General features: G+C 39.2%; 1 protein-coding gene across 4 annotated transcripts in view; it reads left to right on the forward strand.

The window, feature by feature from the left end:
* Nucleotides 1–2,394, forward strand: part of LOC119719483 (piwi-like protein 1) — a 35,392-nt gene extending 32,998 nt beyond the window's left edge. For 3 of the 4 annotated variants that reach the window (XM_038188957.1, XM_038188958.1, XM_038188956.1), the window contains 3 exons: nucleotides 146–271; nucleotides 509–656; nucleotides 1,437–2,394. In XM_038188957.1, coding sequence (XP_038044885.1) covers nucleotides 146–271; nucleotides 509–656; nucleotides 1,437–1,553 — 391 coding nt within the window. In that variant the 3' untranslated portion in view covers nucleotides 1,554–2,394. Of the gene's footprint in view, nucleotides 1–145; nucleotides 272–508; nucleotides 657–1,436 lie in introns of those variants that run through there. The other variant, XR_005269946.1, reaches the window with a different exon arrangement.
* Nucleotides 2,395–21,439: the final 19,045 nt, after the last annotated feature.

The raw sequence follows: 21,439 nt of genomic DNA on the forward strand, positions 1-21,439 counted from the left end.
TCTGTGTTGTTGCCTCAAATTATATTTTTTCGTTTTGAATCTTTCACATTTTGCTTTTTGACATAGAAGTGCCATTTACTAGTGTCTCAAGTCATGATAGACAAGACTGTGCCAATAAATGTTGTCTTTTATTGTTTGTGTACAGCCCTAAGTGCGCTGTGGTCGTCGTTAAGAAGCGAATCAACAATAGATTTTGCTCCTTGAATCAAGGAAATCTCGTGAACCCATCCCCAGGAACGGTGATCGACTCGGTGGTCACCAAACCAGACTTGTAAGTAAACAACTCACTGGAAAAACATCAAAACAGAAAACAAATTATTATCCCTGTACACTGTAACTAACAAAAACTTAAAAACTTCTGAAAATCATAAGTTTGTTCTGTTATTATAGACTGCTAGTGCAGTGCCCGTTCAAAATGTGCCTGTTTGGAACGGGCAAATTGCTTGGCCTTCGGTAGAACAGCGCGCCATTTCTATCACTCTGACCAGTCTCCATTTTGTGTCCACAGATACGACTTCTTCCTTGTCAGTCAGTCTGTACGCCAGGGCACGGTCACTCCAACCAGTTACAATGTGATCTGGGACAACTCGGGTCTGGCACCAGACAGCATGCAAAGCCTGACCTACAAGCTCACCCATCTGTACTTCAATTGGCCGGTAAGGAGCGGGGCAAGTTATGAATGGCATTCCAAAGCACTGTGACTATCCTGTATATATGGGGGGCTAATCGTCCTTACTCGCAGCATGAGCTGAATTGCAAAGGACGTAGCTACAATGTGGTCTAGCCAAAGGCATGTAAAGGCACCTTATACGCAGCCGCCGTATGACCCATGTCTGACCACGGAGCACAGCAAGAGATCCAAAGTGTTGATTTTTGCGGAGGGAGGAAAACTGGAGGTCCTTACGGAACAAAGATGGCAGACGGCTGCTTCAATATGCGCATGTCATAAGACATGTCTTGAGGGAACAAAGATGGCAGACGGCTGCTTCAGCACGTGCAATGTCATAAGACAGGTCATGAGGGAACAAAGATGGCAGGCAGCTGCTTCAGTACATGCAATGTTATAAGACACATTATGAGGGAACAAAGATGGCAGGCGGCTGCTTCAGTACGTGCAATGTCATCAGACATGTCATGAGGGAACAAAGATGGCAGACGGCTGCTTCAATATGCGCATGTCATTAGACACGTCATGAGGGAACAAAGATGGCAGACGGCTGCTTCAGCACGTGCAATGTCATAAGACATGTCATGAGGGAACAAAGATGGCAGGCAGCTGCTTCAGTACATGCAATGTTATAAGACACATTATGAGGGAACAAAGATGGCAGACTGCTGCTTCAGTATGTGCAATGTCATAAAGACAGTACAGTAATTATAGAGTTCAGTGGTCTAGTTCCGTACTCATCTTGTCTGTTTCTTCTGTTGCTTTGCAGGGAACCATTCGTGTACCGGCCCCCTGCCTCTACGCTCACAAGCTGTCTTTCCTTGTTGGCCAAAGCCTGCACAAAGAGCCGCGGATTGAGTTGGCTGACCGGCTGTTCTTCCTATAGGCAGTAAGACCAGGGGTAATATGTAAACAATTGCTTATACATGTATATCTTATCTTTACATGTATATCTTTGTCAGTGGGACTGACTGTTTTCTGCCGACATCCGCGAATGTTAACAACAAAGGCATACGGTCTTCCTATGTCGTATTATCAGAAATTAAACTTTCATGCTGTAACGCTAAAGCTCCATGTTGGAGATATCATCACTGTTTTGCTCACAGAAAAATTTGGAAATTAGCATAAAGAAAGTGACTGGAAAGATTCAAAATAATGTAAATGGGGCACAAAACAGCAATTAATGATTACTTACATCTCTTTCAGTTTGTCAGGTGTAAAAAACCTGAAAACGACTTCTTAATGAGGGTTTTGAGGTCACAAGAAGTTAGGTCATTCCATGGGTTGGATGGTCACCATCTCAGATTTTACTTTTAACATTCTTCCATAAGATCCAATTGTTGCGATCTTCCATAAGATCCAGTTGTGGCGATTTTTCATAAGATCCAATTGTTGCGATCTTTCATAATATCCAATTGTTGCGATCTTCCATACGATCCAATTGTTACGATCTTCCATACGATCCAATTGTTGCGATCTTCCATAAGATCCAATTGTTGCGATCTTCCATACGATCCAATTGTTGCAATATTCCAATTGTTGCAAGTTCAAAAGAAAAGTTAATTAAGAATTTTGTTGTTTTAGAATTGTGAACTTGCACAAAATGTAGGCTTGTAGATATTAGGTGAAATTTTTAAACGTGATTTACTTTAAGTTGCACAAGTTTAAAAAACAACACAATTTTCTGAGGTTTCTACAAGTCTTTTCGAAGTATATAGCAGTTACAATGTAGAAAATCCATCATGTGTTTTGTAATTTGACTGAAGCATGACAGCAGTGTTTTATTCATCTTACATCCTGCCAAAATGCCTTTGAACAAAAATAATGACTTTGTTAATCTTAAAAATGTATTTTTTTATACTTACAATTTTCGCTGTTTTACAAAATGTGAATCAAAATTGATGTTACTTTTTTGTAAGAAATGTTAGCAATTGCAGATTGAATTCTAGCAGTGATGTATAGTCAAAGGGGCTTTGAATGAGACTTTGAACATGGACACGTCACTTTGCCCATATGCAGGCTTACAGTGTTGCCAAATTTCTAATTGATATTCTTAACCCAGCCTAGTGTTTGCATGGTGCTTGTGTTCTTGAGCAAGCCACTTTACCTTGACTTTACACTCTCGAATAGCTGAGAAACCTAAATCTTATAGTGCAACCATGCAGCACAAGAAATCATACTTTTGTTTGAAGTCCGACACATAGACCTCATGCCTCACGGGCATCTCAGAGGCTGTTCGTTGTTATTTTAATCTAGTAACAATGAATGCACAAAAGATTGCCGCATGCCTAGCCAAGCAATACCAAACCATTGCCCTCTAACTCCGCCCTAATGCATAAGGTCTATTAGTACTGGTCTGTAACATGTTTCAAATCTTATCATAGGTTTCTCCGTAAATTCTTTTCACAGCCTTGCATCCAGTCTGCTTATATTGTCCATTTTTTTTTTCAAGTTGGACATACATGGCACCAGTCTAGTCTTTCACTTAAAATGTTAAAATTGGTTCATGCTTCCAAATCACTTGGAATAGTCGATAAGAAATTTCTGGGTTTTTTTAGTTTGAATTAAGACTTTTAATTCGATATGAGTAAAATACTAATGATCTCATCTTTACCTTATACAAAAATGGCAAACTTGCCTGAATACATATGTCCAACACTCAAGATTGTTATTTTTAATCAGTGGTTACTAATGTGCTTTCATTTCGTTCTATTAATTATCAATTATTAACTAATTCTTAATTAATTGTATCTTATTAATTAGTTGGTTCTTAGAGTTCTTTAAATGATTGCATATTTTTATTAGTTTGTATTCATTTGTATTATTTTTTCTGGGTGTTTTTTTTTTGGGGGGGGGGGGTCAATTTATTTCATCCCGAGTTTTTATATTTTGTGTTTTTCCTTCTAATTTCACTTTGTAACTTCATATAGTTTGGGTCGAATAAATTTATAATAATAATAATAATTATGTCTTGATCCTTTTTATGCTGATGCTCATGCCTCTGAAGTAGTATAAATGGATGTATAGTCAGATAATATATAATTTCCCCTATTTTTATTGAAGTGGAATGCTGTGGCCTCGTGGTTAAGGGCATTGAATTCGTCGTCTGCAGGTAATTCTGCAGGTTGTGGGTTTGAGTCCAGCATGGGGTCATGGTACGTGTGCCCTTGGGCAAGGCACTTCGTCACTCATTGCTTCTCTCCACCCAGGAGTAAATGGGTACCTGTGAGGGCATAGATGGTTATTGTGATTGAATTAGCTTCCTCGCTCCTAACAGGCATCATCGAGCTGTATACTCCCCAGGGAGCTGAGATGGTATTTGGAATGTTTCATTGGCCCAATGCGCAGGGGTAATAATGATGTAGGGCCTTGAGCACCAGTCCTGGTGGATACGTGCGCTTTATAAATACCCACTATTATTATTATTTTCATTGAAGACTTAGTGTCGTGCAGGGATCACAAGCAAATCAAGGGGGCACTATACTTGGCACTATTTAGAGGGATAATAAAATCTGCAAAAGAGCTCTCACTAAATTTGTGGAAAGAGTCCTTACGTAAAGAAAGACGTCAAAAGCCCTGGAGAGAAAAACAAAAGATGCAGGCAGCTGTGAGGGGGGGGGGAGCGTCCAGAAGATTCTTAGATCTTTTTGGAAAATGTGTTGGCCCTGAAAAGGATCGCGTTCGGGTTTAAACAAATTTATTCAATTAATGTAACTGAATAAACGTATTCAATGGTAAAGGCAGCTCTATTTTTGTCAGTCTTGGGTGAAATTCGTTGCTCCTGTGTGAGGAACTCTAATGTTTCCTTCACTGTCAGCTGCACACCCCCTCCTTTTTTTCTCGTCGCCGAATACAAATTGTAGCCTAGGCCTACATTTGATTCTATAGCTCAGAATAGCTGATTCAATGACTCAAAACTCGAATGTTTAAAATTAATGATGATCTTTTGCTGAAGTGGTCAGAAATTGCCTCAGATTGCACCACAGAGCATCTAGATTCCAAAAGTTGTTCGGGGCCCGAACCCCGGCCACGCCATAAGGGGCTTCGCGCTTCGCATTGGTTCTAATTAAGGTATGCCCCCCCCCCCCCCCCGCCTACCCAACTATCGAGAAGCTATTGATGCCCTTGACTGGATTAAAGATCGTATATACAAAACACCCCGAAGAAATCGAGAAATGTATGTATAGGTGATTTCCAAAGATCCAACAATTGACTATAAGTTTTGGAATAAAGATTTCTACTGACGAAATCGTCTTTTGTTTCGTGAACAAAAGGTTCCAGTTGTGCATCCCCTCACACTCATTCTCGAAAAGTATAGGCATAATGTCCACTGAGCTGAAACTTCAACAGGTTAGGTTTTGAACCGTCTTCTTTGGAGTTTGAGTGTTATTATTGGAAACGAACAAACTAAGGGCAAAAACCAAACGATCATATACGCTTCTGCTTTTTATTTTAAGTAAATGTCAGAGAACATTTCAAAACATGCTTTGGTTAAACTTCTACGATGAAGAAAACAATATTAAAAGTTCTGAAATAGTGCTCGTTTAACAAAGTGCAATTTTAATTTTGTTTCGGGCGAATTTTCACAAATCTACATTTCAAATCGTAATAAAATGTCTTTTTGCCCCTGCGAGTTCTGCTAGTCTATTTTGCTCGTGTGTGTTTTTTTTTGATAAGAGTGTTGATACACTTATCGAAGTTTTTAAATGTTGAACCCCCGATTTATTGCCGGGTGCTAAAAAAGCATCAAAACGAAAAATTTGGTGATATAATAAGAAAACAGTCCCCAAAACGCAAGGATTCTAGCACTGTCCGATCAGATCGAGACCGCGTCTGTCACTGCTTGGGCTTAGGCCTACATTTGACTTTTACCAAAGAAATGTTCACGAGCTTGTTTACCTCCAATTTACGCAACAATTGTAAGCACGTCAGCTGTGGGACTCTTCACCTGTTAATTGTTTAATGAACTTTCGCTCCCTTTTAATATTTCGTCTCATCATCATCCGGTCGATACCCACCATTGTTGGTTGAGGTGTACTATAATTATTATGCATTTAAATGAGGTAAATCTATTCTTTTTAGCAATTCAGGTAAATGATTTTGTTTTTTGTTTTGTTTGTTTTGGGCTGTTAATACCAAACACAATACGAATTACATTGTAAATGTAATCTTCTGCCTTTCTGTTTCCTGAAACCTGCTGAAAATATATTTCAACTTTTCTCATTTTCTTGAAATCCTCGAGGTTTTTTTTTTGGGGGGGGGGGGGGAGTAAGCCTATAGCTACTTGTCTTCCAAAAAACCTAAACCTCCGCCGTGATGAGAGTAGTATTGATTTGTTGGCATGCAAACGGTGAAGTTTCCCAATTTTGTTCTTAAATTCCAGTCTCTCTTCGGGGACGAATAAATTGGCGCACGTAGTGCTGTTTGTGTGCTGAACCGGTGGATTTGCAGTGTGTGTGATGGCAATAATTGCCTTGTTTGGATCTAATATTGAATTTACATCACCCAGACGCAAATTAATTGTTCGGATCTAATTTTCTGCTGCTCTGACAAAAGAAAAGCGGATGTCCGCGTTTGGTCTGCCCAGCCATTACAGAAAAACATAACCTGTATCTCTGGTAACAGAAAAACAAAAAGCTAAAAAATTGAACCTTCAAAAACTTTTAAACTGCTGTCTGCTACTAATTTGCACGTGACACCCGTTCGCTACCCTTCGCTCAGTTTTCTTATTAACAGCGCCCTCTTGCACCAAATGGTAAAAACAAAAAAACACACATGACATGCATGACATGTGCTCACCTCAATTATTTGCAAGAAGTACCCTGGACTTCATGGACTTTGGTAGCCCCATAAATGTGGCCTATTTACTGGACTGCCTCCGTAAACATAGGCCACACATCCACATGTACAAAAATCGTGTCGACGGAGCCAAATTTTGATTTTCACATTTAGGCTTAGTTTGTAGGTTTTTTTTGCTTTAGAAGCATACTCACCCTCTTTATAGGCTAATCAGAAAGTGCTGCCTTTTTCAGACGTATATTTTTCGTGAAATTTCCAGATTCGTTTTTACACGTTTGCGTATCAAAATTTCAACATGAAATTTCACAAAAATTAGACATCTGAAAAAGGCAGCACTTTCTGATTAGCCTGTAAAGAGGGTGAGTATGCTTCTAAAGCAAAAAAAACCTACAAACTAAGCCTAAATGTGAAAATCAAAATTTGGCTCCGTCGACACGATTTTTGTACATGTGGATGTGTGGCCTATGTTTACGGAGGCAGTCCAGTAAATAGGCCACATTTATGGGGCTAGGACTTTGGAGGTAGGAAAACTGCTCTTTTGATATTCCCGTAAGTATTTCTTGAAGAATAACATTGAATTAGCCCCTTAAATGTGGCCAATTTATTGGACTACCTCCGTAAATAAAGGCCACACCGTCCACCATGTACAAAAACTTGTCGAACTTTGTCAAGTTTGATTTTCACATTTAGGCTTTGCTGGAGTTACATACCCAGCCCTAAATTTTTTCATTGGGTTGTCATTTATGACAACAATAAAAATATAAAAAAATAAATGACAACCCAATGAAAAAATTTAGGGCTGGGCAACTCCAGCTAATTTAGGCTAAGTTTGTAGCTTGATGAGTAACTCCAGCTGACATGCTCATATTCATCTCACATGTAGCTAGGCCCTACATCATGTGAATGAATATGAGCATGTCAGCTGTGGAGTTACTCAAGCTACAATGTTTATAGGTTTTATTTGCTTAAGAAGCATGTCGAGCGCAATTTGAGTCCCCCGCTTAAACTTGCGCGCGCAAGTTTAAACTTGCGCGCGGGACTCCTGAAGCGGTCCGCAAATTACACTGCGCCATTTTGATTTGTGCAAAGGCGATCGCAATTTGAGCATCTTGCGGGCGGGATTTTCATTGATGAAGAAAAGCAATGTTACAACTTACATGGAGAAATAAATTAATAAATAATGAAATAAATCAATGAACAAAGACATAAATAAAAAGGGGAATTCAATTAGTGTCAATGAAAAGAAACATTCAGATTTAGCAATGCTTATCAGATTATTTTTTTAGGGGGCGGGGGCAGGGAGGGGACCGGGCAAGCAATCAATAAGCACACTAGCGGCGATTGCTTCGAAAGTGTACTGAAGTTGTTCAGTAATGGAGACCAGCTTCAAGTTTTTTGCCTTATATTCTTAAATGTAAATAAATCACAATTTTCTGGGGTATCCCGTTGTTAACGTCAAAAGAATGATTATGATCCCTTCAATTTATTGTTCATGTTTTGACGTACGTTATAGTAATCATTTACATTATTTTTTAAATGCTTTGAATTACATTACATGTACCAGAGTTGTAACGAGTCACTGATTTTTGTGATTCGAGTCGAGTCGAGTCATTAGGTCAAGACGGTCGAGTCGAGTCGACTCAGTCGAGTCGAGCAAGTATTTAGCTCAGTCAATTCGAGTCACAAATATTTGAGCACTATACCATAAATAAACACAAGAGAGAAAGTCATTTTATTTGGCTTTTTAAATTTGACATTCGGGCTACTGCATGTGGCGACACCACATTTGGCTCTTAATGAAAATAAAAAGGGGGTGCCAGCTGATCGTCATTCAACTAATGGGACACTGATCAAACCACGTATGATGTATACATTATTCGTGAACATTCTAACGTGACATCAACAAAAACCGGCACCAGCGTAAGTCATTGCAAATATTTTTCGCCAAGTCGAGTCGAGTCATTCTGATGAGGGACTCGAGTCGAGTCGAGTCATTTGCTCGCAGTGACTTGAGTCGAGTCGAGTCATTTGCCCTTAGGGACTCGAGTCGAGTCGAGTCACCAAAAGTTGTGACTCGAGTCGGACTCGAGTCGAGTCATTGACTCGAGTCATTACAACTCTGACATGTACTCAATTAAAGAAGTACTTATTCTTAAAAAAAAATAGTCATTTAATTAATCTAGCAATTAATTAATTGCACGGTACAATAATTCATTTAAAAAAAAAAAAAATTAACATTTCGAGCGCTGTGTACACTTCAAAAATGCATAATTTGAAACAAATTCATGAACTCATTACTAATTTAATTCATTAATTTAATTAATTCAATTTTTTTATTTGCAGGCTCAATAATTCATATGTAATGTTTACATGTTATAACTTAAAAACGCTATGCATATAAAATGATCATTATTTTAAAAAGTAAATCAATTTATTAATGATTTAATTAAATAATTTAATTTATTAATTTAATTAATTAATTCGACTTAATGAATAAATATGTTGTTTATTGTTTATTAAACAAAATCCTAATGAGCCATAAACAATAATACACATCATGATGCAAAGTGCATAAATTGTTTGCATTAATTACCACCCCTTATCTCTGAACCTCTACACAGTCAACCCCATCAGCATAATATGTTTAAAAAAAGGCATTAATTTAGGCATTGTCTCACGAAGCACAGTGGTGCTATTAATTGGAGAAAAATATGCTTTAAAAATATTGTTACATATCTGCATGAGTTTTTATACCAGGAAAAAAATTAGTTCAGCGGCTTTGCATGCATGGGGAAAATCTATGTAGCGCGCAAGTTTAAACTTGGGTGCGCGCAGGTTTAAACTAGCTCGCGCAAGTTTAAACTTACGCGGGGGACTCAAATTGCGCTCGACAAGCATACTCACCCTCTTTATAGGCTAATCAGAAAGTGCTGCCTTTTTCTAATTTTCCTGAAATTTCATATTGAAATTTTGATACGCAAACGGGTGCAAACGAATCTGGAAATTTCACGAAAAATAAACATCTGAAAAAGGCAGCATTTTCTGATTAGCCTATAATTAAGGGGGCAAAAATGCTTCTAAAGCCAAAAAAACCTACAAACTAAGCCTAAATGTGAAAATCAAAATTTGACAAAATTCGACATGTTTTTGTACATGGTGGAAATGTGGCCTTTATTTACGGAGGTAGTAAATTGGCAGTTAATTGGCCACATTCATGGGGCTACCATTGAATGAAACTCAAATGTTAGTACGGTCTGACTGAACTGACGAATGATCGACCTCTCTACCGATTTTCTTGTAAAAAGTGAGAGGAACAGTGGTGTTGTTGATAATCAACAGTGGGAGTCGAGTGCACGCAGCGCCAGCAAATGGCAATGCCAGCAGCATATAGCCAGCCAACACAAAAATTGATACATATTTTAATCTACACACATGTCCACCATTGGTCGATCATAATCTCTGTGTGCATGTTTTAAGTGTCAGATTGGCTCAGTGCGGAAAGGGCATATTTTTCATTATTTTGGCCTAAAAACTGACAGAATCCAGCGATGTTTGTTAGGCGCACATACTTTAACGTGAGTATGTCATTAGGTATTGTAACGAAGTTTAGTGGCGAACTGTGCAGCAGTTCTGTGGGAAATGGACGTTTTGATGGACGTTTTTGTGCTTAATTGGTGTTTTGTGCTGCAAACAATTTTACGGGGTTCTGTGTAGCATCATAGTTCTAGGAGTAATCACAGGGCACTTTGATTGGTCACCGTGGAGACGCTCAATCGAGACGCCATGTGATTTGCCCATTGAGGCCTCTAATCGAGGTGACCAATCGAAGCAACCTGTGATTGGTCTGTCTGATGCTGGGGGGAGGGGGGGGGGGGGCAGTCCTGGATGTCACAGTGGTGGTGCTCAATCTCTGTAGCATCCATGGGCATCAGTTGGTTGGGGACGGGGGGGGGGGGGGGGGGGGGTGGGTGGGGGACGAGTCCCACTTTTTTTATCCCCGAAAAAACACTCTGACCACGGTTCCATGGTGCAACAAATTTGTTGAAATCACGTACTGATGTGAAGCAGTGTAATAACAAATAAAAACCTAGTCATGGTGACTGACTCACTTGAAGTTATTGACACATTTAAAAGAAGGCAAAATCAATTCCGTGTGAGTCACTTCAGTGAAAATGGCATAACTCCTCGCCACGCCACTAATATGAAAAATAAAAAATTCCTGTGGGAGAAAAGGTGATGACCATTTATATATGACACCCTCATTTTTTTCTCAATATAGGGGGCCTAGTCTATTTGCCACAAAAAATGGTGAACTTGGATCCAGATCATTCTGACTCACCCTGTACAGTTCCAGATCATTGACGTTTAGATCATTTGATTAAATAAAAATTAATTAAATTGTAACCACATTTGTTGTGTGATTTTTCCCCCCGAATTTGAAGGTCTATCATTTTGCAATTGGCAGGGAATTTTTTTTTTAACATAATTACCCACGATCCAGTTGGGCAAAATGTCCGCTTGTTTTGTAACTGGCCTGTGAAAGGAAGCGCATAAAGGCAAAATTCTGGTTTCCTTTGGAACGTATCAGTAGCCAACATTCATCGTTTTTTTGTTACTGTATTAGGTTTTCTTATAAGGAAATAATCTCAAGCATCACTGAGTAATAATGATTTTGGCATTTTGAATTAAATTAATTGCTGTATTCGCTGAAAGATTTTTATCCCCACGAGCGACAGTTGCGCATCACCCATGCGCACGATGCAGTATTGTGTGCAGTTTAGATGATGAAGGCGTAACACACGATGCTCGCGCACTGAGCGCGCTGTGAAAGATGAATTTGTACATGTACCAGGTAGCGCAGCGTGCGTGATCTGGAGCTGTCAAAAATGATCCACCACTGTCTAGTTCAGTCCTGTACAAAACCCATGGTTTGTTTCCCTTTAAGTTGAGTCTGTGTGAACATATGTGGTTTTAACTTGAAGAGGAGGAATTTACGAAATGATGTCACTCGGAAACTCTGATCGTGGGCGGATGTAAGCGGTTTGTATAAAAAAAGTGATCCAGAATTGTCACACTGATAGTATTTTGCTCAAAGAAATTGCCTCTGATTGCACCACAGGGTGTCTAGAATCCAAACATTTTCGGCCCTTAATCGGACCCCACACCCTATGTTGTTAGGGCTTCGCGCTTTGTGCTCGCATTACCTTTGATCAAGGTGTGTGCCCCCCCCCCCCCCCCCCCCCCCCACTTTTGAGAAGCGATTGGCGCCCTTGGTAGCATCCATGCTGAGTAGGCGGGTTTATTTTCACCGCAGTGGATATAATCGTTACGACGGCATGGACTGATGCTGTACTGGCCCCTCTTTTAGTTTTAATCAAATGAGAGTGTGTTTTATCATTCAAAAATGTCCTTTTCAACCTCAAGCGGACTTCTCAGTTCTCTCAACTCTAATGACATCTTTTTTGCAATTTAAAAAAAAAAATTGGGTAGAAATAATTATTTTTGTACGCGGTTTAGGTACTGTGGGAATCAGTGCGATTCAGCTTTCCTGAAGGATGTCAGCAATCATCCAGATGACATTTTAGGCTTGCAGTTTGCAGTCTATTAGGTTTGAACCCTAATATCTTAGTTTATTCATAAGGAGCCTTCCTGATTTCTTGAAACCTGGCTCTGAGCAGGAAACCAAAAGACACAATTCATGAAAGGCCCATTGTCCTCTACCTTTCTCAATTAAAAAATAAAATCCTCGCAAAACTGTCAGTAAAATAAAGAATTCTAAAAAAAAAAAAACCTTTGCAAGCAAGCTGATTAGAGTGGGACTCGAACCCACGACCTCCTGCTATTCAACAGCTGGATTCTCCAACTTGAGGAATTGAAATCTACGTTTTAAAACATGTCCGTCTTTAATTTGCGCTGGATTTCTTGGTGAAAGCATCAGGGCTTTGTGCAGGAAGTGACAGGTTGAAGATGAAATTTAGGTACGTACTTTTTTTCAACATATTTTAACAATTTAGTTGGACTGTCAGATTGGCTATTAATTAAAATGGTTCCTCATAAGTGAAAGACTTGATGCCTTTGTAGAGTTGGTCCAGACATTAGTGCCAGTTTTAGAATGTAGGCCTACCTTTCTCAATCGTTAAAGAAAAAAATCCTCGCGAACTGTCAGTGACGTACAGAACTCTAAAAAAAAAACCTTGGCAAGCAAGGTTATTAGAGTGGGACTCGAACCCACGACCTCCTGCTATTCAACCGCTGGATTCTCCAACTAAAAGGCTTTGAAATCTAAGTTTTAAAATTGTTTTTCTTTAATTTGCGGCTGGATTTGTTGGTTAAAGCATCAGGGCTTTGTGCAGGAAGTGACAGGTTGAAGATTAAATTTCAGGTACGTACTTTTTTTTCAACATAATTATTTGTAACAATTTTATTGGACCGTTAGATTGGCTATTAATTAAAATGGTTCCTCATAAGTGAAAGGCTTGTAGAGTTGGTCCAGACGTTAGTGCCAGTTTTAGGATGTAGGCCTACTTCCAAATAATCATTCCAGCCGTGTTTAATTGCATTTGATTATAGTTTCTCATAATGCCGGTATTAAAATATGCCGCTAGAAACGTTTGGTGGATCAGTGTCACATTTTTGTACCAAGCTATGCAGGCCTATGTGTTGACCAAAGGCTCAAAGGTAAATTAATTTGCATTGAATAGTTGTTGAGCTTAAAATAACACTTTTGAACACATGAAATCACGCAATTTGATAAGAAAAGTCACCCATTGACTCGCCAACTTTGTAGATCTTTCCATGACAACAAACCAAACAAAACACTTCAGCGTGGACTTCAGTGTTGACTTAAAACAGTTTGGGAAAACCCACATGTATTTCTGTACCCAGTGATCCACTGGGACAAATGTAGTTTCTATAATATCAATACGCGATTTGCCAGGATTTAAAAACAGCCTTTTATTGATGTTCCAAGATATATTTAGAACAAAAATAGACTTATTATGACAAGATATAAGTGCATATTTTGTTTCATTGGGTGCAGCCTGCTTGCATGTGACAGAATATCAAAGTCATCTGTGAATCATTAACTTGTAAGGTTTGAGTCGGTGCCATATATGGACACTTATCTAGAGATTAATTTGCATAATGTAGTTCCGTCGAGTGGTCATGAGATCGGTGGGCGTAGCAGCTGCAGTGCTTTAGTGTCGTCTTGGATGTCTCTGAATCAACCCGCTTCAAACCTAACTGTAAGTTTTGCCACAGCGATGGTTCAGTTCTTTCGTTTTTGGTTCTTAATTTGTTGGTTTCATGGATGATAATAAACGTCGGGGGGAACATACCGGTATTGAGACGTTTGGCATTTACATTTTACGATCTCACTGACTGACGGTCAACTGTGCGTTAGTCTGGCGCAGTTTCTACCAGTGACTCGAGACCACTTTTTCTTGAGACCAATTTTTTGTAGGCGCTGGGCACAGTGCCTACTGTGCCTATTGGGTAATCCGGGCCTGGTTTTACTCCTGAGACCCTTTGAGACCACAACAAAATGCCCCATCTATGTACGGCTTTATTCATTTGCAAGTTGAAGTACATACAAGTCTAGTCTTTATGCCAAACGTAAACGACATTGGAAGTGCAAGTTTTCATGCTGAAGAATGAGATTGAAGCTGGAATGAAGACCAGTGTGTTACAGCTTTTCATTTATTATTGACAAACAGGACTTGCATTTGTGGCTGGGTGATCCAAAGTACCATGGCTGCTCAATCTGAAGCAGCCTGCCAGACTGATGTCCCTACCACGATGCAACAGGAGGCACAGGTACCCACCCCCTCAGCTGCAACAGGTGAGTACATTTAGAAGCTAGACCATTTGCATGGGGTCAATGAGGGAGGGAGGGGAATAAACTCCCCCTCTCCACTCAACTCACACACTCGCACACACCCCAAGATTCTTTTGAAGTCGTCAGGTTTCAACTTTGGACAATCAGATTTCTCTATATATCTTCTTTAAAGGTAGAGTGGATCATTTGCAGCTATCCAAAAAGTAACTGACCAAATTATTTGTTGAAAGCTTACTTTGTTTAAAGATAGTAATTGGACAAAGAAGACAATAAAAGAAGGTCATTACCAAAGATTGGGAATTGACCAATTTTTGGAAATTTCCATTAGTAGTTGGTTTGTAATTGGGTGAATCTGTGATTGAGTGCGCGTGAGCATTGACACGATGCACATGCGTGCGTGGTTGCTATGATTTGTTGGCTCAGTGCGTGACATAGCGTCGCTGCAATCGGCTGCAATTAATTCAAAACAAGACTCTGCAACTGTGATTTGAAATTGAGATCCTGAAAAATGATTTTCTCGGAATATACAGCATTCACTGAGCTGAAAGTTCAGCAGGTTAGTTGTTAAGCACCCATCTTTAGATTTTGAGGACTTTTTTTGCTTCAAAAGAAACAAATGCAAATATGACAAATGATCTACTCTACCTTCCAAAAACGGACAACTGGAGATGTGCTAGAGTGCATGAATCATTTTGTTGGTATCGTTTAAAGGATGTTTGAATTCTTCTGATTTTAGATTCCCCACAACGAACTGGAGCCATCGGAAACATGGGCACAGTCAGCGGTAGCAACAATCCTACCATTGTTGGTTCAAGTGTCAACTTCTACAGCTCGCCGTCGGATGGAGCAGGTAAATATGATCTTGTTTGTTACACTACTTGATATCTTGGATCAGATATTATTGTATTTTTGTAGGGGAGGGGGGATGGAGATGATAGACTACACAAACATGGACACAAAAGACGGATTGCCAATTCCACGAAAGAGTCTACATTTTTTGTTGCTACGATATAAACCAGTTTGTAATAAAATATGGTGATGACATCAGGAGTCTTGTAATGTGTTCTTATATACCCACACCAAATGGCACTCCGTATTGTGTGAATCACATGTGGAAAAAAAAGAAAGTGGGGAAAAATGGAATCAAGTTTTGGAGGCCGCCAAATGCAGTTACCAGTTTTTTTGTCTGAATTTATTGTTGTCAGTGTAAAAAAACAATGTGTAAATACTATGAAATGACATCTGACAAGTTTGTGTCCAACAGATGGAACAAAAGCCAAAATATTCATTTGATAATTTTTTTGGGGAGGGGGGCAAATTTATTTTTTACACTGCCTTACTAACGAACTGTAAATCTCAAGTCACCATTTGTTTTACATGTTTGCCTCAGTAGAGGAAGACTATTCAATCGTTTTAGAAACAATGTTAAACTGAAATAATACATGTACATTCAATATTGGGTTTTGCCCTCCACCGACATACATGTATTGTATAAACACTGTATAGACAAATCTGGCGGCAGCCATTTACTGCAGTGTCAAAAAAGGCTTGCGTGAGTTGCGCTCAGGTATGTATACCCACACTTCAGGCTCCTTCGACCAATTGGAATACCAAAATGCCCGTGAGCCTAGTCTTTAAGAACGCGAGCAGCATGCGCGTGAGCGTGACACCACCACAGTAAAAGCTTCTAATTCTGATCACTGGATTCCACTATATACTTAATGTTGTCTCGAAGGATTATGAGAAAAAAATCAGTTTCGTGGGACTCGAACCATGACCTCCTGCTTACTATAACATGTACTTCAAATTAGTTTTTTTGCCCTTCACCAACGTTTGTAAACACTGTCTACTCAGTGTGTTACCTCCCGAGTGAAAGTTGGAAAAATCACTCGGGTGGGACTCAAACCCACGACCTCCTGCTTTCTAGTGCAGATGTCATACCACTCGACCACCGTGCTGGTTCGAATCTGATGTACATAGCAGCGGGTACCGCATAAACTATTATAAGATTGAATTTTCTTTTTTGTGTCGGGGTGATATAAATCAAATTAGGTTTTTGCCCTTCACCGACGTTTGTAAACACTGTCTACTCAGTGTGTTACCTCCCGAGTGAAAGTTGGAAAAAAATCACTCGTGTGGGACTCGAACCATCGACTTCCTGTTTTCTAGTGCAGATGTCTTACCACTCGACCACCGAGCTAACGGGATCGGTTGGCTGGTTCGAATCTGATGTACATAGCAGCGGGTACCGCATAAACTATTATAAGATGGAATTTTTTTGCATTGGGGTGATATAAATCAAATTAGGTTTATGCCCTTCACCGACGTTTGTAAACACTGTATACTCTGTGTGTTACCTCCTGAGTGAAAGTTGGAAAAAAAAAAAAAAAGTTAAAAAATGGCAAAAAAAACTAATTTGATTTATATCACCCTGACGCAAAAAATTCCATCTTATAATAATTAACATGTACTTGTTAATTGTTGACCTCAACAGAAGTACCTCCACAGAGTCAGAGACCAGACCAAGAACCAAGAGGGGGGGATCTCAACCAAGAAGTCGTAACAAGACCAGGGACATTTTGAGGAATTGGTACAAGACAACGGGTAGCTATGTTCAGTTGAACCCTGGGGCTCCGATGATCAAAGACCCATTGTTGGCATTTACACTAAATTGCGGGTTAGAACAAAGAAAGGTACTGCAGAAGAAGGATACTCTGAGGAAACTGTATATTCCACAGAGTATGAGAAAATATTGAAAGATTGGCCTGAGACTGAGTTCAATCGTGCTATTTTGTTTGGTATTGGTGGTGTCGGGAAGTCAACCATTTTTGACAAAATTGCATATGACTGGGCTGATGAGGCATGTGAAATCCTGAAAAGATTCAAGCTTGTCTTTCTGTAAAGATGTATGCCCTGTTTCAAGACTCTGATCTTGTTGATTCCATTTTTGATCAACTTTTAGGCGTAACGTCAGGAGTAGCCAAAGATGAACTTGATCAATATATTCAGGACAACTCAAATAAGGTCTTGATACTTTTGGATGGTTTTGATGAAATGAGGACCAAAACACTTGATGCAGCCTCATTCGGGTCTATCCTAAAAGCACTTAGTAGAACAGAATACAGGGATTGTTTCATTATTGTGTCAACGCGCCCCTCTCATCTTGAGAAACTGATGTCAAAATCACTTGTCCATAATCCTTGCACACACGTAGAGGTTCTGGGGTTTACCAAGGAGGATGTTGATGAATACATTCGCAAATTCTATTACAAAGATCCTGATAGCGGCAAAGCACTGATCCACAAGATTGCAAAGTCCAACATACTCTGTGATTTTGCAACAATTCCTATGATGCTCCTTCTCATGTGTTTGTTTGTGGAAGAGAAGAATAAACAACTCCCAGAAACAACTTCACTCCTCTTCAGTGATGCAGTTGATTACATGTTCATAAGAAAAGAAATTAGCTCCGAAGGTGCATCAAAAACAGTGATTGCTGTAGGAAAACTGCACTGAGTGGATTTGTAAGTGCTGACCAGAATTTCACATTTCAAAAAGATGAGTTTGAAGAAAATGCGCTTGACCTGGCACTAAAAGCGGGCATCCTAACCCAGCAGCGCATTATCGAAGACCTCAAATGCCACAACAACATACAATTCATGCACAAGACTATTCAGGAATACTGTGCTGCGAAATACTTGCAAAGTGTACATATGTCAAACCAGGGATTTGTAAAGCGTTTTGGTGCACACAGTTGTTCCCATTCGGGAGAATTTCATAACAATAAGGCAACTATGTCAGACAATTGAGGGCATTGTTTCGAATGAGTTCCTTTTACGTTTTTGTTGTGGTGACAATGAAAAGTGTATGACTGACATCGTAAAATTGCTTGTTGGTAAGTTCAAGAAGCGAGATAAGCCCGGTACATGTACCGAAAAGCTGTTACACTAGCGATTAGTAGACAATGTTTTTTCGAAAGCCAATCCAAAAGGTCCCAGTGTGTCTCACCAGCGACTCACTTATCCCATCAGCTATTGAGGTGGATAACAATAATGATTTCCACGGTCTCATATACCTTCTTGAAATCATCTGTAGGTCAGAAGTCAGGTGGCACAACTGGCACGCATTGAAACCATTCTGGTTTTTGATGTGTCTTTGGTCAGTGGTTTAGCCTTCGCTCTGGGTTACATGGAAAACCTCAGGGATCTGAGGCTCTCCTGGTGTCCTTTAGTGAAGGGTGATCTTGAAAAAAATCCTGTCATCACTGAAATGCAACAATCTCTTGAAGTGGCTTGAAATAAGTGGTTGCAAAACATTGGGAGGTAGAGCTGTAGAATGGGCCCCTAATATCAAACACTTGACAAGCCTTGAGATACTTGAATTAAGATGGTGCGAACTTCAGAGCACAGACATTGAACACATTGCCTTGGCTGTACATGACATGCCCAAAACTGAACTGACTTGATCCTTCATGGCAATGAGACATTGGGCGGATCCGCTGACTGGTGGGCCAAAAGAATTACCCAAAATGATGCACTTAAAATAAGCTGGACCTGATCTATTGTGATTTGACACGGTCAGACATTCCACACATTTCCTCGGCTGTAGGTAACATGCCCAGACTGACTGAGTTGAGCCTATATGGCAACAAGACATCATTTGGATGGGATGTAGTACAGTCCTTCTTCCCATCACTAAGTGTTATATTTTAAATCTCACTTGCCAAGCCCACTCTTGAATTACATTCATTCATTCATTCATTCATTCATTCATTCATTTATCTTTTCGCAGGAATACAAAAACACACATACAATATAAACAGTAAACTCCAATTATGGAAATATAGAATGACAATGTAAGAGGAAATTGCACACCCTGCAGGATCACTAAAAAAGTTAACTTAAATAACCATCGAGTAGTTCTCCAGGCACAATTTGAACACAAACAGAATTGCACTACGAGAACAATGAATTCAACCCCCACAGATATCATTCCACTTGGTGGATAGCACTAATTAATATACGAACAAGGATTGAAGTCAAAGGCCATGTAGTAAATACAGTAACAGCAAAAACGTATTACCCCCTCCCTGCATGAAGCTTCAATGAGAATAATAAGAGACAACATTAGCATAGATAATACGAATTGCACTTCAAAAAATGCATACTTAAATAAGACCCCTTCAGTAACTATGTAAAATAAGAAAAAGAGAATTACAAAGAAATATTGAAAATACATGAAAGTTCTCTTAGCAAGGCAAGTGGCTACTTACAACAGCAAAAAATCAAACTCGATGTACATGTACAAGGCATAAAAATGATAACATTCTCAATAAGAAAATGAATTGTATAAAAAACTTAACAAACTTAGAGGGCTAATGTTTCAATCCTAAGCAGGACCATTCTCAAAGGCAAAAATTGTAAGACATTCTCATATTAGATCGTCAGTAGGGGTCATCTGCATGTAAGACACTTAGCTGTTCACCATTGAAAAAAATACTATAAAATCAGGGACCTGTGTAAAATTCCAAAAACAGATAATTGAAAATGTGTTATTCCAGGATGCCTGTTGCAATTTAAACACAAACATCATAACACATTCTGGATTCAGATTTTCAGTAGGGTCACACTGCGTGTAAGATAATTAGCTGTTCACACTCTACATATGACACTGTAGTTTGTCATCAAAGTCACACTGACACTCTCTAAGTCCCTGGCAGGCGCGGTTCTAGAACCAAAATTTTTTTGGGGGGGGGGGGGGGGGGCTAGCAGGGTGAATCCAGAATTTTTTTCAGTGAGGCGTGCTGAAATGTAGACCGGTTATTTTCTCCAGACCTAGGCCTCCGAAAATCAATAGGTGGTGCTCATGCCATATTTCAAGGGGGACGCACGCAATAAAATCCTAAATCATTCACACTTATATTAACTACAAATGCACCCTTGTCAAGACTATTTCTTTAGGGGAGATCGTTCGCATGTACATCACAATCCTTCTTTTGCTAATGCAATTTCTTTGTACAGAATTTATTTTTGGGGGGGGCTAGACAAAAATTTTGGGGGTTATTTTGACCCGGAAAATTGTCAGGTCAAATCTGATCTGGATTGTGGTCGAATCTGACCCTGGAATTTTTACAGGTCTATGATTCGCTGATTGGGTCAATGAGAATGGACAAGGAACTGTAGATTCGTGCTAAGAATGGACGGGGCGAATCTTGCACAAATCTACAGTTCCAAGTCTACTCTTCGACTTAAAAACTATTTCTTAAAACAACAATAGTTTATGCAAATAAGATCCCTGGTTTAATCTCACGTTTGTGAATAAGTGTAGATTCCACTTCTGGAAACTCTTTATAAAAGTGGCAAACAAAATGACTGTAGACCTCAAATCTCTACGCGTGTGCATGAAAACATCACTAATTTGAAAACCCAGTGGATATATGGATTTGTTGATTTCTGAGGCTGTATGGGTGGTTTGGTCCATTTCCAAGTTGAGACTTGTTGGCCTGACAACAGTTGTATTGATGTATCACGTTTAAACAATGAGTAGTTTAAACAATGAGAAGTTATGCAATTATTCCAAGATGGAAAACACATGTATTTTGTAAATAAAATTATAGTTTTGGAGACTCATTGGCCATAGTGGCTGAATTGTGCTTGTATAACGGTTCAAAAAATTAAGTATTACACCGAGTAGTTTGGGATTATTCAAACCACCAATTTGCTGACTTTTTTGTAAAATTAATTTTTGAAGAATGTGTTTGTCATATTTTGTTTATTAGGCTGCCTGAATATGTTTGTGCTGATGTTGGACATTAAAAGAGGAGTTTGGGATTATTCCAACCACAAATCAGTGACTTTTTTTAAATAATTTTTTCAGAATTTTTATTATTATATTTGTATAAACATTGGTGCAAAGGTTGGTGGGAAGATCAGTTTTAAAAACTGAAAAGAGATGAAGGAACAACTGATTTGACAGCATTGAGGGGAGGGGGGGGGTTAACTACTAAAGGAAATATGAAAACAAAGGGTATTCTTTTTTTTCTTTTTTTTTCAAAATCAATCACGAGTCAACAGCAGCTGACCTGCTAGGTGCATTGTCATTTTTTTTTATAATAAAAACCCCCAATAATCTGACCTGTT

This window comes from Patiria miniata, unplaced genomic scaffold (assembly GCF_015706575.1).
Source record: "Patiria miniata isolate m_02_andy unplaced genomic scaffold, ASM1570657v1 HiC_scaffold_8, whole genome shotgun sequence".
In the NCBI taxonomy this organism is placed as follows: Eukaryota; Metazoa; Echinodermata; class Asteroidea; order Valvatida; family Asterinidae; genus Patiria; species Patiria miniata.